Source organism: Vitis riparia, chromosome 19 (assembly GCF_004353265.1).
Source record: "Vitis riparia cultivar Riparia Gloire de Montpellier isolate 1030 chromosome 19, EGFV_Vit.rip_1.0, whole genome shotgun sequence".
Taxonomy (NCBI): domain Eukaryota; kingdom Viridiplantae; phylum Streptophyta; class Magnoliopsida; order Vitales; family Vitaceae; genus Vitis; species Vitis riparia.
This window is the reverse complement of record NC_048449.1, coordinates 8,175,728-8,196,280: the sequence shown is the minus strand read 5'-3', so window position 1 is coordinate 8,196,280 and position 20,553 is coordinate 8,175,728. Positions and strand designations below refer to the sequence as shown.

At 35.8% G+C, this 20,553-nt stretch overlaps 3 protein-coding genes across 7 annotated transcripts; 1 reads left to right on the top strand and 2 right to left on the bottom strand.

Moving 5' to 3' along the window:
* The first annotated feature begins 4,088 nt into the window (after positions 1-4,088).
* Positions 4,089-7,319, top strand: LOC117908883 (scarecrow-like protein 21). Of its 3 annotated transcripts, XM_034822679.1 has the most exons (3): positions 4,089-4,210; positions 4,367-4,456; positions 5,386-7,319. In XM_034822679.1, exon 3 carries the CDS (start codon positions 5,538-5,540, stop codon positions 7,173-7,175), a length of 1,638 nt encoding a protein of 545 aa, XP_034678570.1. In that variant the 5' UTR covers positions 4,089-4,210; positions 4,367-4,456; positions 5,386-5,537; the 3' UTR covers positions 7,176-7,319. The 3 variants fall into 3 exon arrangements, with proteins under 3 accessions (XP_034678570.1, XP_034678572.1, XP_034678571.1); XM_034822681.1 differs by lacking the exon at positions 4,367-4,456; XM_034822680.1 differs by lacking the exon at positions 4,089-4,210 and having other exon boundaries at positions 4,217-4,456.
* A 112-nt stretch (positions 7,320-7,431) lies between these two features.
* Positions 7,432-9,812, bottom strand: LOC117908884. Of its 3 annotated transcripts, none has more exons than XM_034822682.1 (3): positions 9,703-9,812; positions 9,179-9,441; positions 7,432-8,091 (listed from the first exon to the last, which is right to left on the bottom strand). In XM_034822682.1, the coding sequence occupies exons 2-3, from the start codon at positions 9,390-9,392 to the stop codon at positions 7,487-7,489; spliced, it is 819 nt and encodes a 272-aa protein (XP_034678573.1). In that variant the 5' UTR covers positions 9,393-9,441; positions 9,703-9,812; the 3' UTR covers positions 7,432-7,486. The 3 variants fall into 3 exon arrangements, with proteins under 3 accessions (XP_034678573.1, XP_034678575.1, XP_034678574.1); XM_034822684.1 differs by having other exon boundaries at positions 9,179-9,571; positions 9,703-9,775; XM_034822683.1 differs by lacking the exon at positions 9,703-9,812 and having other exon boundaries at positions 9,179-9,675.
* Positions 9,813-11,755: 1,943 nt separating this feature from the next.
* Positions 11,756-19,731, bottom strand: LOC117909254 (probable WRKY transcription factor 20). Its single transcript, XM_034823208.1, has 6 exons — positions 19,282-19,731; positions 17,846-18,040; positions 16,744-17,296; positions 16,501-16,648; positions 16,255-16,413; positions 11,756-12,764 (listed from the first exon to the last, which is right to left on the bottom strand). Exons 1-6 carry the CDS (start codon positions 19,516-19,518, stop codon positions 12,269-12,271), a joined length of 1,788 nt encoding a protein of 595 aa, XP_034679099.1. The 5' UTR covers positions 19,519-19,731; the 3' UTR covers positions 11,756-12,268.
* Positions 19,732-20,553: the final 822 nt, after the last annotated feature.

Sequence of the window (20,553 nt, the reverse complement as noted above, 5' to 3'; positions counted from 1 at the left end):
GTTGTTCACTGACTGGAAGACTGCTTGTGGGTGCAAATTTCAGACCAAGACATGGGGTGGTTGGGTGGTGGGGGTGGGGGGTAATGGCTATTGTTTCCTATTGAATAGCTTCGACAATGAGAAGACTAGCTCAATTGTCTAGGGAAAAAACGACCCCCAACTCACCCATGGATGCTGCCTACCTACCAAGCAGTGAAGTTTTGGCAATTTTGGAGGATAGCAGCGGTCTCTGTACCAGTGTCTGAACTCATGTTTCTTAGTCCTAATTTAAAAGTAAAATCAAAGTGATCATGTGTTTCACTCCACAAGCCTGATGGAGCATGTGAAACTCAAAAATGATGGACTAGATGAACAACGTTAGTTCAAAAACATAAAAATAAAACAATCCATATAAAAATGTACGAGATTTTAATTAACGTGATTCGGTCAAACATGTTTACCATGCGGGAATTATGATACAACTTATTATTTAAAACTCCTTTCCTCGTATCTTGACCTTGATTCAAATTAATCGAGTCAGGGTGCCATGGCTCACGTTGTCCATGTCCCACTATCTATGATCCACATAAGCCGCTGATTCATTCCCAGTTCCCACTCTGCTTCACATTTCCACCATGCCGACATCATCCGGGTCTGCTTGCATGACCTCATCAGGCCAGGGCGACGACTTTGACTCTCTTTTATTCTTCTTTTTTGAGGGAATCCAACATAAAGAACTGCATAAAATTACAGCTACTTGACTAGTTGAGCTGTTCATCTTTGATTAAGCTGTTCTTCTTTTTTGGCCTAATTTTCAACACCATTACTAACTTTTTGGCTTTATTGTGGTTGGTCATCTTTGAATATTTTATGCACTCAGCTTTGAATCAAAAGCATTTAATGCTTCAACTTTGTATGAATGATTTCATTATGCTTTGCCAAAGCTGGTCTCTCCAATCAATTTTTCACTTCCCTCTTTGAAAGAGTTAGAAGTTTTCTCTTTTCAAAATAAAAAAATAATAATAACTTTCATAAAAAAAAAATTCTTAAAAATTTATATTGACAAAGTAACCATTTTAAAATTATTTAAAAAATTATGATATAATCTTTTTTTCGAAAAATGATTTATAAAGAGATAAGATAATTCCATTTTTTTATACAAAATATTTTATTTTTATATAAAATAAAATATACTAGGGGAAATCAAACCCAATTCTTGTAATTTTTTTTCGTATAATATGTATAAATTGAAGCCTAATCTAAGAACCCAATTCTAGGTCCACATGTATCAAAAACTAAAAAAAATAAATAAAAATAATAATAAATAAATAAATATTACAAGTGTGTGATGCAATGCTGATGAGAATTTTCATTGACTTTGATGACAATATTTCTTTATTCTATGAAAAGGGATCGAAGAAAATAAGATTGAAGGCAACAAATTCAACCCAATTTCAAGGGTAATTAAGATTTTCTGAGTGGGGGAAGCCATTGTTTTTCAAAGGGATGGAATTTATGGTGGTGTTCATAGCAAGACAAACAGTGTAGGACCCCCCATGGGTCTGGGGAAGGGAAAGATAGAGAGGACAAACGGAGGAGGTTGGATCCTTTTTTGATGGGTCAATTCAAGTTCTTCAACTCCCCCACAACAAGCCATGGGCTGTGCTGTAAACAAACCCCTCCGCCATGAGCTGGCTGTGCTGTAAACAAAGGAAGAAGATTTTATTAGTGGGCTAAAAGTTAAAACTTGAAAATAATAAAGAACCAAATTATGGGTAATGAAAGTGGTTGTGGGTTGAGAGTTGGAGGGTTGAGGAAAGGTGATTGAAGATAAGGTGGGTGGGGCAGAGTGTAATTATGGTAGAGAAGAGAGTCAACCATTTCATATTCTCTTTGTAATTCTTTGGTTACATTTACATTCCATTCCAAAACATCTTAATGAGACATCATTTTTGGATTGAAAAGGGGAGACCCACCCTTCCTTTTTCTTGTCACCTTTCTCTACTTGATTGATTTTGTTTGATTTAGGATTTTTTTTTCCAAAAAAAGAAAAAAAGAAAAAAGAAAATATTGCATAGAAAGATTTGAATAAATTTGATTCAAATCTCTTCTTTTATGTCCAATACCCATCTCAAAAATAAAGTAAAATCAAGTTCTAAAAAAGGAAAAGAAATGAAAAAAAAACTAAATTACTACTTTTTTTTTCAATTTTGTCTTTTTACTTCTTTTGTAGAAAGAAAACTTTGCAAATGGGTAAATTTTTAAATAATTTTTAAAAAATTTAGGAAGTATTTGGATATTTTTTATTTTTTAAAAATATAAATATTTATATAAAATATGAGTAATCTTATAAATAAATAAATAAATTTTGAGGTTCTATTTTCTATATTTGAAATATATATATATATATAAGTGAGTTATAAGTTATCTTTTTTCGATTACAAATCATAGTTTTTTTTCCCAAAAAAAAAAAGAAAAAAAATTATTTTAATATAAAAGTTAAAATTAAGATATTTAAAGGGATAATTGTGTTTTGAACCTAGTTGAACCTAAAAATTAAACTTTGGTTGATATAAATTCACTATTTAAGCCCAAAAATTGGGGGGTGAAAATTGAGAAAAATAATATAAATTTTTTATTTTTTCAAAAATAATCTTTATTGACTATAAAAAAAATTAAGAGCCTAAAAAGATTAATTTAAATTTTATTCATTTTGCAAACCTTCGTAAAATTTAATATAATTTAGTGATTTGAAAAAAAATACACCATTTTCCAAAAAAATAAAAATAAATTATTATTATTTAAAAATCAAACATCTTGGAAAATATATATTTTTAAAATTGTGCATATAAAAAATAACTAAAAATATATCAAATTTATTTTTTTTAAATGATATATTTTTTAAAAAAAATTAGTTTTCTAAAAAAATGCATTTTCAGAATAATTATTAAAAATAAATTAAGATTAAAAAATTTATCGGTAGAAAATAATTTTAAAGGTATATTAATATCCTCGTATTTTATATCATTTTTGTTAATTATATAATTTTTATCAGTTAAATCTTAATTTTTTTGGTAAAATTACCCGTATTTAAACGGTGAAGCGGTAATCACATCGGAGTGTCTCATCATGAACCTTTTTTTCCTTTTTTTAAAAAAAGAAAAAAGAGAGAGAAAAAGACTGAAGTGTGTGTGGGATTACACGTGGACTCATAACCGTGTGGGACATAGGCCCATGTCAGAGCCGTGTGATACCGTAACTGGAAACCTTTTCCTTGGTTAGCAAATTACAGAACACCCTCTGCCGTCCACGATAAGAAGACCAAAATGCCCTAACTTTTCATTACCGTTGAAAGGTGCTTTTACGGTCCTTTTGACATCCCGCGTACTCTTATTTCCGTGAAATGACCATAAGAACCTCTACCTTTTTTCAATCAATTTGCGATGCTCTTATTTAGGGTTCCAAAGAAATCAAGTTGAATTCATCCCTGTTCAACTTAAATTAATTTTATTAATTTATAATCAATTTAGGCTTATTTTATTTTTCAACAAAAATGAAAAACCAAATTTCAAATTATGATTTATATTAATATTTCTCTATTTTCATATCTCTCTAGGAAAATAATTTTTTTTGAATTAATTAAATTTATTATAAAGTTATTTTGTATGGTTTCGAAATTTTTAGTCTATTATAATCTAAATCTGAATTTTTTATTTTTTATTACTTATATATAAAATTTAATTATTCGATTTAATTCTTTGAAGTCAAATTTAATAATATTAATGGATAACCCAAATCTACTGATTGATGATATCCCATTGTGTAATCATCTTTGACTAAAAAAAATTTTACACCCAAAATTGGGCACTCATTCATTTGTAATCATAATTTCAATGAGAAAGAATTAAAATCCATATGTGTTTATCATTATTAATTACATCAAAATTTGTAAGATAATAAAACCGTTCATGAAGGGCTTTTTGGCCATTAAAACAAAGCAAAATTCAACCAAAATCTGTTCATTAAGGCAATCATGGTGGCAAGACTGTTGTTCTTGGAAAGGCAGAGGGTACTTTGAGCTGAAGGTCTGTTGTTTATAAAAAAAAGGACAAGTTGCTGCTGTGAGCATAGACCCTTGAATACTCGCGAACTGCTCTCAGCCTCACACTTTGATCTGTTGTCCCAGCTTCGAAGCAAAGAAGAGGAAGAAGCCCATAAGCAATCACACAAGGTTTGTCAAACACCCTTGAGTTTGATGTTGAAAATTGATGTGGGTGGAAATTGAATTCTTTCTTGTTTTGATATTTACTCGACTTTTTGTTGCTTGAGTAAGATTCTTGGACATCTCTTGCTGATTTTATGATTTTTTTGGGAGTTTTCACCCTAGAAATGATGAGGGTGTAGGTCGTTTTCCATTGGTTGACAAGCTTTGGCTGGGATTTGCGCTCTGAGTTCTGTTTCTCCGAGGTGTTTCATGGTATGTGGAAATGGGTTGGTGGTAGATTTGAGAGCAATGGAGTTTTTTTCTTGGGGTCTGAAATTTGGAAAGTGAATGACCCATTTGGCTTGGTTTCTTCAATTCTTCCTTTTTTCTCTGTTTTTTTCCCTTAATTCTGAAACCTGTGGTGGTAAGTTTGAAATTTTTAGTGGAAGGCTTGTTTGGGATCTCTCTCTTAAAAATGATTTGTTTTTATGTTGAGAAGTTTGAATGTGTGTTTTGTTTGTAGAAGGAGGTGGTTGAGGTTGAATTCCAAGGTTTGGCTTAGATTATGTGTTGAAATTTTCCCATTCTTAGAATATATGTTAAGAAGGGGCATGTTTTCTAGGTTCCAAGATGAAGCTTTAATCTATTCTGTTTGGTTTCTAGGAATACTTGGGCTCATGTTTGGTGGGTAAAATCTGATTTTACAATATTCATCAATTTTGCTGTCTTAATCACAAGGTAGAACCTTGGATGTATTTCAGAGGATTTCTTTTCTTGTAGAAAATGCATCTCATTTTTTCCCAAGCTTGTAAGCTTGTTGTTTTTGAGTAATTTGTTGTGTACACCATTTTTTTTTTCTTGCATATGTATTAAGAATGTCTAGATTAGTGTTGAAGAAGATTGTCGTTAATTCACATCTTTTATTGCATTACATGTCAAAAGGAAAAATTTTACTCAGTTGCAAGCAGTCTTATATGTTAAGAAAAGGCAAATGATGAGCCTTAGCAGTTAGCTCTCCCTGATATCTAGTAGCGTGATTTACCTTTGCTTAGGCATTTATACCTTTGTTGCCTCGAATAGAAGGGTAGTTTGTTCAATTAATCTAAAAAATACTTGCTTTTTTCTGTCACTGAGATCTCTGTCGACTTCTCTGAACCTTTCCATTGAAATTGCTGTAATGGTCTTGTTTACCTTCTTCGCAGAATGTGTGCATCAGTTCTTTAAATCTTGGCCAAGCAGAGTTCATTCAGAGGTACGAGAAATGACAACTTGAGCTGTGAGTTGGGTTTTGAGAATATTTCTAGTGAGATATTCCCAGTATTTCTGCAATACCAAAAGACTAAGTTATTCCCAAATGCAAGCCTCTCAGAAACATGGAATTTCAGGTAGGTCTGGCAGTTTCTACAGCCAGCCTGTGCCACAGGATGAGTCTTGTCAGTGGCCTATCCTTAATATAGAGCACCACTCATGCTCTGATGATGGCAGCCAAGGGATGCACTTCTCTGGCCCGACCTATTGTGAGCAATACGGCACCCATGAATCATCCTCAGCAACTGGTAGTTTCCCCATCTACAATTCTCCATCTACTGTGAGTTTCTCTCCTGAGGGCAGCCCTGCGTCGCAGCAGGATTCTCAAACATACCCATCAGACCAGCTTCATTCCCCTGAGAATGGACATGGCTCTCCAATAAGCGGATCCTGTGTGACAGATGATGTCAATGAGCTGAGACACAAGCTCAGGGAATTGGAAACTGCTATGCTGGGGCCTGATTCAGATATTCTTGATGTGCACGAAGTCATTCCACGTGAACTCAACAAAATTTCATTGGAGAGGGAGAAGTGGAAACAGATGATGGACGTGATCTCCAGAGGAGACTTGAAGGAAGTCCTTGTTACTTGTGCAAAAGCAGTAGCAGACAATGATATATTGAGGGCTGAATGGGGGATTTCGGAGCTACGTCAGATGGTATCGGTTTCTGGTGAGCCAATTCAGCGGTTAGGAGCTTACATGTTGGAAGGACTAGTTGCAAGGTTGGCTGCTTCCGGAAGCTCCATCTATAAAGCTCTAAGGTGCAAAGAGCCGGCAAGTGCTGAACTCCTCTCGTACATGCACTTGCTCTTTGAAATTTGCCCATACTTCAAGTTTGGGCATATGTCTGGAAATGGGGCTATTGCCGAAGCAATGAAGGATGAAAGCAAAGTCCATATAATTGATTTTCAGATTTCACAGGGCGTCCAGTGGATCACCCTAATCCAGGCTCTTGCGGCTCGGCCTGGTGGACCACCACAGATCCGTATCACAGGTATTGACGATTCTACATCAGCTTATGCCAGAGGGGGAGGACCCAGTATTGTGGGACAGAGGCTATCTAGGTTTGCTGAGTCATGTAAAGTACCGTTTGAGTTCCATGCTGCTACCATTTCTGGTTGTGAGGTTCAGCTCGAAGATCTTGAGCTTCGACCAGGAGAAGCACTGGCTGTGAATTTTGCATTCATACTGCACCACATGCCTGATGAGAGTGTTGACACTCAGAATCATCGTGACAGACTGTTGAGGCTGATTAAAAGCTTGTCCCCCAAGGTGGTGACTCTTGTTGAGCAAGAATCCAACACCAATACTGCTCCATTCCTTCCCCGATTCATTGAGGCCATGAACTATTATTTAGCTGTTTTTGAGTCAATTGATGTAACTTTGCCAAGGGATCACAAGGAGCGGATCAATGCTGAGCAGCACTGTCTGGCCCGAGAAATTGTCAACATAATAGCATGTGAGGGGGCTGAGAGAGTGGAACGACATGAACTTCTGGGGAAGTGGAAGTCACGATTTCTTATGGCTGGATTTACTCCCCACCCGCTAAGCTCCTATGTGAATGCCACCATCAAGACTCTGCTGCAGAATTACAGTGACAAGTATTCACTTGAAGAGAAAGATGGAGCTCTCTATCTTGGCTGGATGGACCGAGCTCTAGTTGCTGCTTGTGCATGGAGTTGAAAACGCACCAACCTTTACATATGTTTCCTAGATCTTATAGTTTAGAACTGTTGGATTTTGTACCATGCATTTAGTCTTAAAACTTTGTTCAGAAACATCAGCCACCGTTATAACTTATGAGCCTTTGAGAGTTATATTGATTAATAGCGTCCATGGTCATTTTCACATCATCAGTAGCTGAAGTAGAATCTATTTGTCTTTAGTGTATGATCATCTTCTAGTCTGGGTGGTAGTATATTTTTATGTTCACAAGGACTGAAAAATGAGCCCTCTGATATAACAAACTGCAGAAAAACTTTACACAAAACATCTCAGGTAAAAACTATGACAAAGCAAGGAAGTACAGCACTTGGATTTCTCACAATCAAGTATTCTAACTTGGAGTATAATCCTCCAACTCTAATGGAATCGTACCCGTCTTCGCTTTCCCTGTCCACCATATTAACTACTCTTCCAGCTATAATTCGGCAAACTATCACGGCCCTCTTTGCATTTGCCCCCTTATAAATGGCAGGTGTGTTCCCACTTGATGTCGTGCTGCATGAACTTAATGCAATCCCATACTTCTTACCATATTCTGTGTCAAAACCCGATTGAATTATTCTACAGACTTGACAAGTGAAATCCTTGCAAAGCTCAATCACCCTGTTTAGCTTTTGGCTGCAACAGTTCATCTGTGTGCCATAGAATTGTAACAGCTCATTGCCATCCACAACGCATCTAGGATGCCTCTTGTGTTGCTCATACGCTTTCTTTTTTATCATCTCTCTGTACTTCTCAAACCTTTCAAGAATGTCTGAGGAGTGCTTCACCCTAAGGATCCTTTCAATTTTCCGAGAATCCCTGGACGGGCTTGTTGCTGCTGCTCTGAATATCATCTCAATGACGTTTCTTGATGAGTCTTCAACACTGAGCTCTGCTTAAATGCAACATGGGCATGCAAAATAAGAACAGTATTAAGCAGAACCAACTTCATCATCTGTAAGCATAATATTGGGAATGTCCAATGATGGGCGAAGGACTCACTTTTCGTTTTGGAAGTGTTCTTTACACTTTGTAGGGAATGGGGAATGGGGACCATGAGGCCAATCTTAAATTACTAGAATACAAAAACCAAAAGGCCAATGTTGGGTCTGTCCAGTACTCTGCCAACATTCATTTTGAAAATGTTCTTTCCATGGTGGGGATTCAAGTGGAAAACTCTAGACTCAGTAGGCGACAGGAAAGGGGGACCATAAAGCCAATATTTAATTAGTAAAACATAAGTTGGCAACAAAACGTGTGCTGTTCCTTGATGTTAACCCCAAGTCCCACTGAAAAATGGTTCAGATTCTAGGATGCTAATTTGGATTGTGTTCACAGTTCAAACCACAGCCTTTAGGGAAATATTATAACTTGCTCACAATTGGGGATGGAAGCTCCAACCAAAACAAGATCAATAGAGATGAATGTGATAACCCATATTAGATAAGGGAAAAAGTTGTGGACACTATATATGCATAAGTTCATATTAACAGTGTAGACTTGTTTTAAAATTGTTAGAACTCTTTGGGCTTAGGATGGACAATATTTATATGGTTAGGAGTGGGTCATTACATGTAATATCAAAATCAATCTTTAACCCTTCCTGATTGACACAATCCAGACACAATGAGGAAGGATGTTGTATTTGTCATAGTCCCCATCAGATAGAGGAAAAAGTTCTTACCACTATATATACTGTTTTGACCTAGAGTGGACAATCTCTACACAATTGGAAATGAATCCTTAAAATAAATGAACTGGTTTCTTAAGCTATTAACTATCATCCATTTCATGGACCAGTTATAATCCTAAATATGCAGTGCTCATTATCATGTTTCTCTGGGGTTTCTAGCTTAGTCTCCCACATGGCAAGATCCTGACTACCTAAATTCTATCCTCATTGGAATGCTTTTCTCTTGCAAGAGCAATGCTTAGGCCGTCTTCCTAGATGAAACTGATAGTGATTCAGAGAAACTCACCATAATACCGTTTCCGAATGTAATTTCTGTGGAAAATGACTTGATGCACTGGAGTGACTGGACTTTCCACCTGAAAAGGTTCCTCGCCACTTGAGTCTTCCTGTTTGAGAGCACTACTCCTGTCCTTGACAACTTTTTCCGGCCAGTAAACCACATCTGAGAGCTTACTTCGACAGTCAACTTTATCCTTCAAGTACACCCACATTGCATCCATCACACCCTAAACAAATTCTACAGCCTTTACACTGTTATATCCTCGCAATCTACCAACCAAACAGAAAACAAAAGACTGTTAAAAAAATATGGTACTTGTATATAGTTCCTTACTCCTCATCTCATTAGCCCGTATCCGGTTCACTTCTTTCATTCTGACAGGCAGTTTACCTACATTCTCTACTAGCCCAAATGAATGCAAATATTATATCCCCAAAAAGGTGTAGAATAGAGGAAATGATACTAAAGTTTTGGTAATAATAAATGGGAGTTGGGTGCAGAAAATAGAGGTATTAAAAGTTGGGTCATACCTTAGAAAGGGTCATTGCAGCAGGGCTGTAAGTCACAGAGAAATTCAAGAGAGATAGCAAAGTTGGCACCCAAGTCTTGTAGGTTCAGTGTATACTTGAGCTACTGATGGCTGTATCCATCCACAGTATGAGTGCAATGACAAAAGTGAGAATTTAAGGGATTTTGGATTCTACCGTGCAGTGCATTTAAGGCACCCCCATTCTCTTCACAAAAACTAACAAAAAGCCTTATTTGGATTGTCCCCTTTTGCATTTGCTTGATGGTGAACCCTTTGGTGGTTTACTCCAAGAGACCTCGCGGAAACATCCGAACCACTCAATTTATTGTTAGGAAGTGGGATTTCAACACACCCATAGGGGTTCAACTCCTCTATGGGAATATCCAGATTTTTCTGGAGATTTGCTTACCAAGTTGATGATGGGAAGCCAATCATGACGCTTGTCCACATCTTCCTACACGGAACAAACTGATCTCTAGACGATCCAAACCAATGTTTCAATGGGCGCTATGGAGAGTATTGAGTTGTTTATACCCAAACACAAGTGGGTAATTCACAAGCACTATATCAAGTATTCTTTCCACTTTAACCATCCGTTTGGTACAGTAACAAGAATCTGAAACTCAGATAATGCATGAGATGCATCACGAGAAAATCAGAAACCCTCAAATATTCAGACCTTAATTATACCATCTCAAGTCATAAATACAGACATTCCTTTGAAAAAGCACATAACAAAAGCTATATAATACAAATTTAAGGTGATATTTGTTTTTTTGGCTTTTTATTAAAAATAATTCATTTTCAAAATTTAGATGGCTTGTTTTTCTACTTTTTTATAACTTATTATAAACTTTTTACTACATAGAAAAAGTCAAACTATGTAGTTTTTTATAATTAGAAAAAAATAACATATTGATTTTTTTTTTACTTTTTAATGCTTAATAGAAATAAATTACTATAAAAACAAATAACCTAATATGTAACACTATTAAGTATTAAAGTTCTATTTAGAATTAATTAAAAACACAAACACTGAGTATTTCCAACTACACACCTTCCATTTCCAGCACTATGAGCTACAATATGTGCCAGAAAACTTTGCTTGTATCAATTTCATATTTGTAAGCAAGCATTGAGCTCAGAGAAGGTCATGTGATACAAAAAGCGATTAGATACAGAATGCCATTGCAGAAGGCTGTTAAGTGCAGGGTAGATGGAAAAATATGTGACTTGTTTCTTGGAACTTCAATACTTGCCATTTTTTTTTTTTTTCTGTCATCTTCCACCCATCGAAATAGAGAGAAAAACCACTTCATTTTTGTCCAACTTTTGGAACCAATATCATGGACCCATTTATATTCTCCCCATGTTTGGTGGACCTGGTTTAGAGGAATGGTTCAAAGGTGAAGTTTCAATGCTATGGCTTTCACCTAGGTTCTCTCTAAATAACATGTTTCTTTCTCATTATTCTTTCAATGAAAATATTTTTTTTTTACTACAAATATCCATCACAAAAAATTTAATTACTGTGTAATGTTTTAGGTTGAATTAATACATTTTTGGGTGATAACATTGTATTACTTGTATTTAATTTGTCTAGTGTGCAAATATTTTCTTTTTGGCTGCTATTTTTTTGGAAAATACTAACTAAATTGTTTAAAATCTAATTCCAATTCAATCAAAATTGACCAACTTGTTTCGATTCCCAAAGTTGGTTAAAAAGACCTAAACCAAATCGTACCCATCCCTATCTTGCAAAATAATCTGAAACAATCAATTCAATGTCTAGGCAAGTAGGCATTGAGTTTTCAAATCATCCACCAGCCATGGGAATTGAACTCCCTTGTAGAAATGTTTATCAAGTTGAAGACAGGAATAATCCCTCCCTACCTACAACAGAGACAGACTGATATCCTATCCACCCAAACCAATGTCTCAATGGGCAGTACAGAAGAGTATTATGTTCTCTATCCTAACAATACCCGAGTACAAGTAGTTAATTCACAAGCATTATATCAAATATTTCAACTTCACAAAGATGGTCAAACATGTCTCACAGCAACAAGAACTTCAAATTCAGATAATATATATGAGATGCATTCACAAGACATACAAGAAAACCTCCAATCACACTGTGATGCACATTACTTGAGCATCTTCTTGAACTTCAACAGGATTCAAACTTCAATTACAACATCTCAAGTCATAAATACAGACATCCTTTGAAAAACCCCACCAAAAAGCTAAACATAACAAATCTAAGTATTTCCAACTAGAGACCTTCCATTTCCAGCACTATTGAGTTACAATATCTGTCTTTGATGTCAGAAACTTTTCCTGTATCAATTTCATATTTGTACACAAGTTTTGAGCTTGGAGAAGGTAATGTAGTATAAACAGTGATTAGACACAGAAGGCGATTGCAGGGAGGCCTTAAGAGCAAGGTAGATGGAAAAATATGTGACAACCTTGTATTTTCAACTTGAATACTTGCCTTTTTGTCCTCCACCCACGGAAATAGGGAGAAAAACCACTGTATTTTTGTCCAGCTTTTGGAAACATTATCATGGGCCCATTAGTATTCTCCCCATGTTTTGTGGACATGGATTGGAGGAATGGTTTAAAGGTGGAGTTTCAAAACTCCGGCTTTCACCCAGGTTTTCTCTAAATCCATACAGATCCATACCATTGTTTAGAACACCATAGTATCTTGAAACTGGGGTTGCTTGAACTGCCTGAAAATTGGAATTGTTAGTGCGGGTTTGGGTTAGAACAAGTTCAGCATGCAGTGTTTGATGCTGTACATTTGGTCTATTCTCAGCAGCAGAGTTTATCCCAACCCCAAGATCAAGACTGATTGTGTCACTTTCTTCTGATCTAATCATTGGCATTCCATTCAGAGCTGCTTGTCCTGCTGCGTCATGGCTATTAGTCCTTGCAGTTGGTACATCATGATTATGTTTTCCTTCATATGTGGTTATCACTGCTTTTGGATCATGGGATGCTCTCTCCACATGCTTCCTAACAGGGCATCCAGCATTCGTGCACTTGTAATAACTCCTGCATAACAAGCAAGCATGAGAAGGAGCATTGTAGATCTTATGGGTAAACATGCAACTAAATAAAGATTAAACCCAAAATCACATTGCATGAAAACAGACATGAACATGACACCACATATACAAGCTAACACAGAAAATTCACAACAGGTATCTGGATATTTATATATATCAACGACCACCTCACAAGATTCCCTTCTCTCTCCTCTAACCCACCAGACAGCCAAAAGAAATCCCTTTGTAACTTGTATAGCATTGTTCTGACCAAGGCAGGGAAGATAAAGAGTGGGCCCAGGCCAGCAACCTCAACAAGTACTTCTGCTACGTGTTTGTCTCCCTCTCTTGAATTTTAAGTGAGTCTCGGTAGATGCAAGGGAAATTTCCTAGGTGGAAACCTAGATAAAGCCACCCAGGTCAAGGACACAATAAGAGTTTTATAAGGAGTCAGGTTCATTGATTATGTTAACCATTATCATGTTTATGCCGGAGACTGTACAGTTTTATTCATAGTCACCAATTAGCTACCAGTAATAAGCAGTTTCGTACAAACAGATGAAGTCTAAAAAGTGGATTCAAGCATTCAGCTACTTAACCAAAGTTTCATTCCAATTGCATGTAACTTCTAATTTATTTTATGATTTGTTAATTGTTTATATGCCTAATTGGGTGATGGACTTCTAAATACAGTTATATGCCTTATGATGTGAACAGCTTTTACATGCCTAATTGTCTATTTATGAAATTATGGCATGCTATATGTTTCTATAGCTATTTGTCACTATATATTGCAGTAAGAATGTATCTCCATTTACTATCTGTTTCTTATCTGTTCTGCACATCTATATTACATGGGTTTGGGTTCGGGTACGAGTGTTGGGTGTGGGTACGGGTTTAGGTGTCCGATGTTTTGCATCCTAAAATCTTTGGACATAGGAATTCAGTTGAAAAGAATCTCAACTATATGGGCAGATACTTGGATACAGCATTAATGAAAAATAAATTAACATTTAACATAAGCACAATAAGAGAAGTTATCGATAATACTACATGGTTAAAATTATATTTAGAAAATATGCTTATTATATTTTTTCTACTTCATTAAGATGTTAAGCATTATTTTATTTTGATATTATCATTAATTGTACATGAAGAACCTATTTACTATAGGCCTCTTATTTTATGGGATGTTGAGAAAAAACTTTAAGAAAATATTATGCCACATTATTAATATACTTTGATTAGTTTAAAACTTTAAAAGTTTATATTGATTTTGAAATAAAAATCTTCTAATACATCATGCGAAAAATATGACTTTTCTATATTAGTTATCGCAATTTATCTTCTAATACATCATACGAGTGTTGGGTGTGGGTACGGGTTTAGGTGTCCGATGTTTTGCATCCTAAAATCTTTGGACATAGGAATTCAGTTGAAAAGAATCTCAACTATATGGGCAGATACTTGGATACAGCATTAATGAAAAATAAATTAACATTTAACATAAGCACAATAAGAGAAGTTATCGATAATACTACATGGTTAAAATTATATTTAGAAAATATGCTTATTATATTTTTTTCTACTTCATTAAGATGTTAAGCATTATTTTATTTTGATATTATCATTAATTGTACATGAAGAACCTATTTACTATAGGCCTCTTATTTTATGGGATGTTGAGAAAAAACTTTAAGAAAATATTATGCCACATTATTAATATACTTTGATTAGTTTAAAACTTTAAAAGTTTATATTGATTTTGAAATAAAAATCTTCTAATACATCATGCGAAAAATATGACTTTTCTATATTAGTTATCGCAATTTATCTTTATTTTTTTATGATATTTATCTTGATTATTACATTTATCTTCAAATTTTATCTAGTATAATTTTTTTTAAATTTTAAAAAGAAATAAAGCACTTCTTCAATTGTAAGAGTTAGAACTTAATTTGAAAGTTCTTTATTTTTTCATACAATTTATTTTATACTATCTTATATAATTTTAAAAAAGAAAAAATAAGAAAGAGAAAAAGAGTGAAATAGTTGTATGTTGTATTTGGTGCAAATATAAGCATAATAAAAATAAAGAAAGAAGGGGCTTTAGATACTATGAACAACTATCTATCAAAAATAAATAAATAAAGAAAGAAAGAAAGAAACATAATGCAGATAGTCCTATTCGATGTGATATAAGCATATTCGACAAGGATCTCACACCCACACCCATGTTATATAGTGTCAGCATGGATATTTTGGCTGAAATTAATGTGTCCATGTATCACAGCTACACATCTAAAGTTTTCACAATGTTCTTGTTTATCATTATATTTTTATTTCTTTATTCTATTTATTTTTATTTCTTTTGTGATGGACTGGCTGATTCATTTTTTTATAAGCCCTTATGTGGTTGTTTAATGTTTAGTCCAGTAGCATTACAAATCAAAATTGACTACTAGCAGGCAGTTTATATTTAAAAAAATAAATAAAACCAAAGTCAATCTACATGGTTTCACATGGAAAGAGAGCTTAAAGACTCACAAAACCTTCTGACTATTCTACCTAAATTGGGGTTAGGTAGGCACTTCATTGTGCATACACAGACAGAAACTTCTTTTTCTTTTTGATAGATAAACAACGATATATAAAAAGGGCCAAAAAGCCACAAAGTATACAGGGGGACACAGACAGAAACTTTGCTAAGCAATGTTGCATTGAGGGATCAAAAAGCCAAATGATAGAAGTGTGTTGAATGCTACAGGAGGAAAATATCTCAAGAACTCATGCTCTAAAGGGAATGAAGCTCTAGATACTGGCAAACAACTTGGAGGATAATCACGATGCTGAGGAAGAGGGAAAAAGATGTACAATTAAGTTAGAATAACTCCTTTTTCTCTACGGAGATCTATTCTCATTAACTGGGATCCTTAAATGCCCATTATTGATGTGTGTGTTGGCTAAAATGATAAAAGAAATACAATAAATAGAAATGAATAGCAAAAGCTCAGATCTGATGCAAATGGGCACATGGAAAAATGCTTAATGGGCCTCAGAACAAGTGTCTCAGATTCCAATATATCTGTTCAGTGGTGCAATAGACTACTGAATTGTACTGCAGCATTGTCAAATGCCATCCATATTTTTCATAAGTTAACATGATTCAATGTCATGGAAGACAAACAGATCATGGTTAACAAGCTACTGAAAGTTCAAACTTTTACAAGGTTAATGAAATCAAATTGACAAACATGCTGTGATTGCACAAATTAAGATCGCAGAAAGATTGGGAATGCTTGTATGCATAGGTGATGCAACAGAGTTCATTTTCCATCACTATGATGGTCAACCATTGTCCAGTGAAAGAACAAGGTTAAAATACTCATCAAATATGCATCAAAGTCAATTGGCAGAGTAGTGAAATTAACCATGTAGAAGGGTCTAATTACTAAAAAAACTTGACTGTATGCCTCATCAACAACAGTTAAACATACCTCGGATTAGGGTTTCCTCTCACCACTTTCTGCCCATATTTGCGCCACCGATACCCATCATCCAGTATGTCAACCTCACTCAGAGTTTGAACAACAACCCGTGGTTCTCTGATAGGCTTAACCACAGGAGTGACATCAATCCCACCAATTTCCATCTTCCTAAATAAAATATTTTGGTAATTCATTGGTTAATGCATGGACATAAAGCAGGAAAAAAAAAATATGAAATCTGTGGAACGATAATACCTCCGCTTTGACAATGGATCATCTTCATCAACCTCATCAAGGATAGCACCTTCTACAACATCATCATTTGCTGCAACAGGCGATAGTTCTGGAGTGCCATTGGGGTCGATGTTGTGGGCCATCTGGCCATATATGCTGGGTGACTTGTCTTCAAAATAAAAATCAGCCCAAAAAAATAATTAGTATGTTCATATAAAGAAAATTACCAAATAGATAGATCACATATAAGGTTCCTTTCCTTACCATCTCGACCAATTAAAGATGAAACTTTATCAGGTCTTTCTTCTTGGATAGGTAAAATAGCACCAGAAGCATATCGGCGACTAGGTTGAGGTTTAGGATGATCATGCGTACCCTTATAGATGATCTCTACTATCTGTCCATCATGAGCACGTTCAAATAGCTTTTTTACCTCACAGTTAGGATGCGTACATTTGTAATAGCTACGTGGAAATTCACTTCCTTTAACATGTTTCTGTCCATATTTTCTCCAATTATATCCATCCTCAGATGATCTCTCAACTACAACCGAAGGCCCAATTCCTTTCTGATCAGATTGTGATGCTTGGACCCCATTATTGGGATGCCCTTGCTGGTTTAGCTCATCAGAATCAACTTCAGCAGGTGCACTATCCAATGATGTCACCATATGCCCAGGTGAACATAGACTCAATTCATTTGAGGGTGCCATCATCTCACTTTTAACTGTAGGTGATGGCATTAATGACAGATCTGGATGCTGGGCCTGAACTGGTATGAAGGGCTTAACTTGCTGGTGGTTAAGATCTGCAGAAACCTTGAAAACAATGGAAAATGTAAGGTAACCAGTTCAAGCATACTTGGAGCACATGTATATTGAAATTCAAGCCATGATAACCCATAAGGAGCTTCATCTATCAACCCATGCATACTTGCAATTAAAATCAAGAAACTTAGCCATAGACATGAAGGCATTGAATGCAGACAACTAAATAAACAATAAGAAAACACACTGTCAGACACCTCCAGCAGATAATGGAGAATAAGAAGGTAATGTTATTAATAACATGAAGAAATGGATGTTGCAGTCCAATTTCTACCACGATTCCAATATTTCTAGTAGCATAATATATCTTTTCAGATACTGAATTTCAGTGAACATTATGCATGTTAAGTTATAAGTATTATCCTTTTGGAATACAGGTAAATGAAAATGTAAAGAATTTCCCCATGAAATCTAGATCCATGCAACCATCTGACCATAGTTTCATACTGAAGATAGAATATTAGTGTATTACCTAGATGCCATGCATATTTCCTACACAAATCATCATATTAACCAAATAAGAGTTCATGAGGACATTACCGGTGATCCCACCAAGAATAACCCTGAAGCAGAATTTGATACAGTGTGGGGTTTAAACTCAAAGGAGCCAGATTTTCTTTCATCAAATGTATTACTATTGGAGCAATTCGCAGTTGACGAGAACATACTGGAGCCAACAGATCCGTGAATCATTTGAGGCTTGGCAAAGGAACCAGTAGTTGGGGAAGGCTCAACCTGCAAGAGAAGAGAAAAGTTAACAAAAGCTATTGATTGGGAATTATTTTCTCCAACCACCCATGACAAAAAACAGTCTTTTAGACAAACAAAAGAGAAAACAAAAAAAGGTAAAGAAGATATAGGCAAGTTATATACACTCATGCTAGCCTCAGAGCCCTAAACATCAAATCACCCAGAAAGCTCAATAAAAAATTTTGCAAAATCAACAACGGTTTCCTCTCATCCAAGCTAAGTAAACTGATCGCAGCGATTCTAAATTATACCAAAACGAACTAAACTGCACAAAGGACGAAAAACTTCCCAAATTTACCCACCAATGAGGAGCACTACCCATGACTTCATTTCCATATACTCAACTTGAACCAATACACTTTAATTTGGGAAAGCTATGTATGCACACAGAAATGCATCATCAAATGTGAGAGTTGGAACATTACAAACAGAAAGGCCAAGCACCAACAAAAAGAGAAGATTCATCTGTGAAAAAACAACACTGACATTAAAACAAGAAAAGCTTTACAGTTTCTAGGGAAAGACATATTCCCAAAACAAGTATATAGAACAATCGGTACCAGCATAAAGGAGCCAACAAATAATAATGCAAATGCAAGCATCGGAATCTAACGGTCCCAGCATTGAGCACCCAAATATAAAATTAAATTGCAAAGAACCCAAAAGAACGAAAGCTAATAATCAAAATCAAAAGTCATATTTCGAACTAAAAGAACGGCATATTTTTAATTCAATAACCATATAGTGCACATCATTCAGGTACCAAAAGTGCTCCACTAAAGCCACTTCAAAGCTAGAAACGCTTATTATATATAAAAACCCTCTGTTTGGTCTCCGAGAAAATAACAAAAACTTAAATATTGAATCTTCCGCAAATTTTCACCGGTTGTTTCCCGAGAAAATCAAACTACTTTACTTAAAACCTAAGGTTTCAATCGATTTCCGAGAACCCAGAGAAAAATGAGTTGTAGTTCCCACGAAAGAAGAAATTTAGTCAATTACGTCCCGTGCAGCAATCATTTAACTGAATTCGGCTGAGCTTGGAAAAAACAACACAACTTCCTCCACTTTTCCTCAGTTTTCTAGCGAACCCAAAAGGCGTCCAAAATTCAAAAAGCTGCTTCCTTTACATTTCCCTCACCCTTCGCAGCGACCAAAACAGATCCAAATCGAAAGAGGAACAAAAATAAAAATAAAAATAAAAGTATGAAAGGACAAAACCTAACCTTCATGTTGGAGAGTAGAACGGGGGAGTCGAGAAAGGAGGAGGGGCTGAGACCGGAAGGGATGGTGAGGCAAGGGGAGCGAGAGATCGGGAGCTTGGCGGGGGACATGAGGCGGTAGCGGGCGCCGCCGTCAGATCCGGAGGCGACATTGGAGGAGTGTAGAGGAGGTAGAGAAGTGGCTTCTTTGGAGGAGTTGTGCGGCTGAGACGATGACTCCTCCATTCTGGGATTCCACATTCAGTAGAGAGAGAGTGTGAACAAGAAGTGGCTTTTCCTGGGAAGGAGCAGGCGAGGGGTAGTTTGGGGATTTAGCAGCAGTTGTCTTCCTCTTACAACTTTTCCCCTTTAGAAAATCCTGTTTAATTGATTGGAGTTCGGAGTTTGGAGTTTGGGTTGGGTTTGTGCCGTGTTTACGCCTATATGTATTATGCACTGTGGGCTTCTTTGTCACAGAAGCTGGACAGACTGAGACCTAGTTGACTTGTCTTTTTCTGCATCTCCCTTTTTCCCCCCCACTTTTTTTTTCTTTTTTTTTTTATCAAAAAGGGTATTTTTCAAGAATACTTTTTTATTTAAATAAATAAAAATAAGGAAGATAACTAAATTGGTTGGGCAAGCCAGCCATAATTACAGTACAGAATAGTTTGGTGAAGCAGGGTATAGCGGTTAGCAGTCTGTTCTCTCGCCTGCCTGCCCTGCTTGCCCATCCATCTATCCAAGGTTGCTTCTAAACTCAAACAATTTCAAGCTTGCTATTACCAGGGAGGCATCATGTGCCCGGAATTATTTTCGTCTTGTATTTTCCCAAGTAGAGAATTATTATTATTATTTAACAAACCCATTTTTTTAAACAATAAAAAATAAAAAATAAAAACCTAAGAGCTAAGGGTTAGGTCACGGAATAAATGAAGTTTGGATGGAGGAGGAGGATGAAAGACGTTTGGAGTTTGGAGCAGAAGAGGTACAGGGACATGACAGAAAGTGGGAAGAGATGAGATAATTGCGAACTCCACCAACGTAAATTATTTGTTATCTAGGACTTTGCCCAAAGAAGCAAAAATTTATGGACCCAAACTGCCCTTGATGTGGGATACTTGAACCTACCCAACAAACATTTCTCCTAAGCTCAGCTGTATGGCAATTGAGCTGCACCCCTCAATAGGCCTCACAAAAGCTCAAATGTGGTAATCAACTACTGTTTCAGTACTAGACACTGATAATCTCCACTCAACCTCTTTTCCCATTGTGGGGATCATCTAGTGTATTTGGATC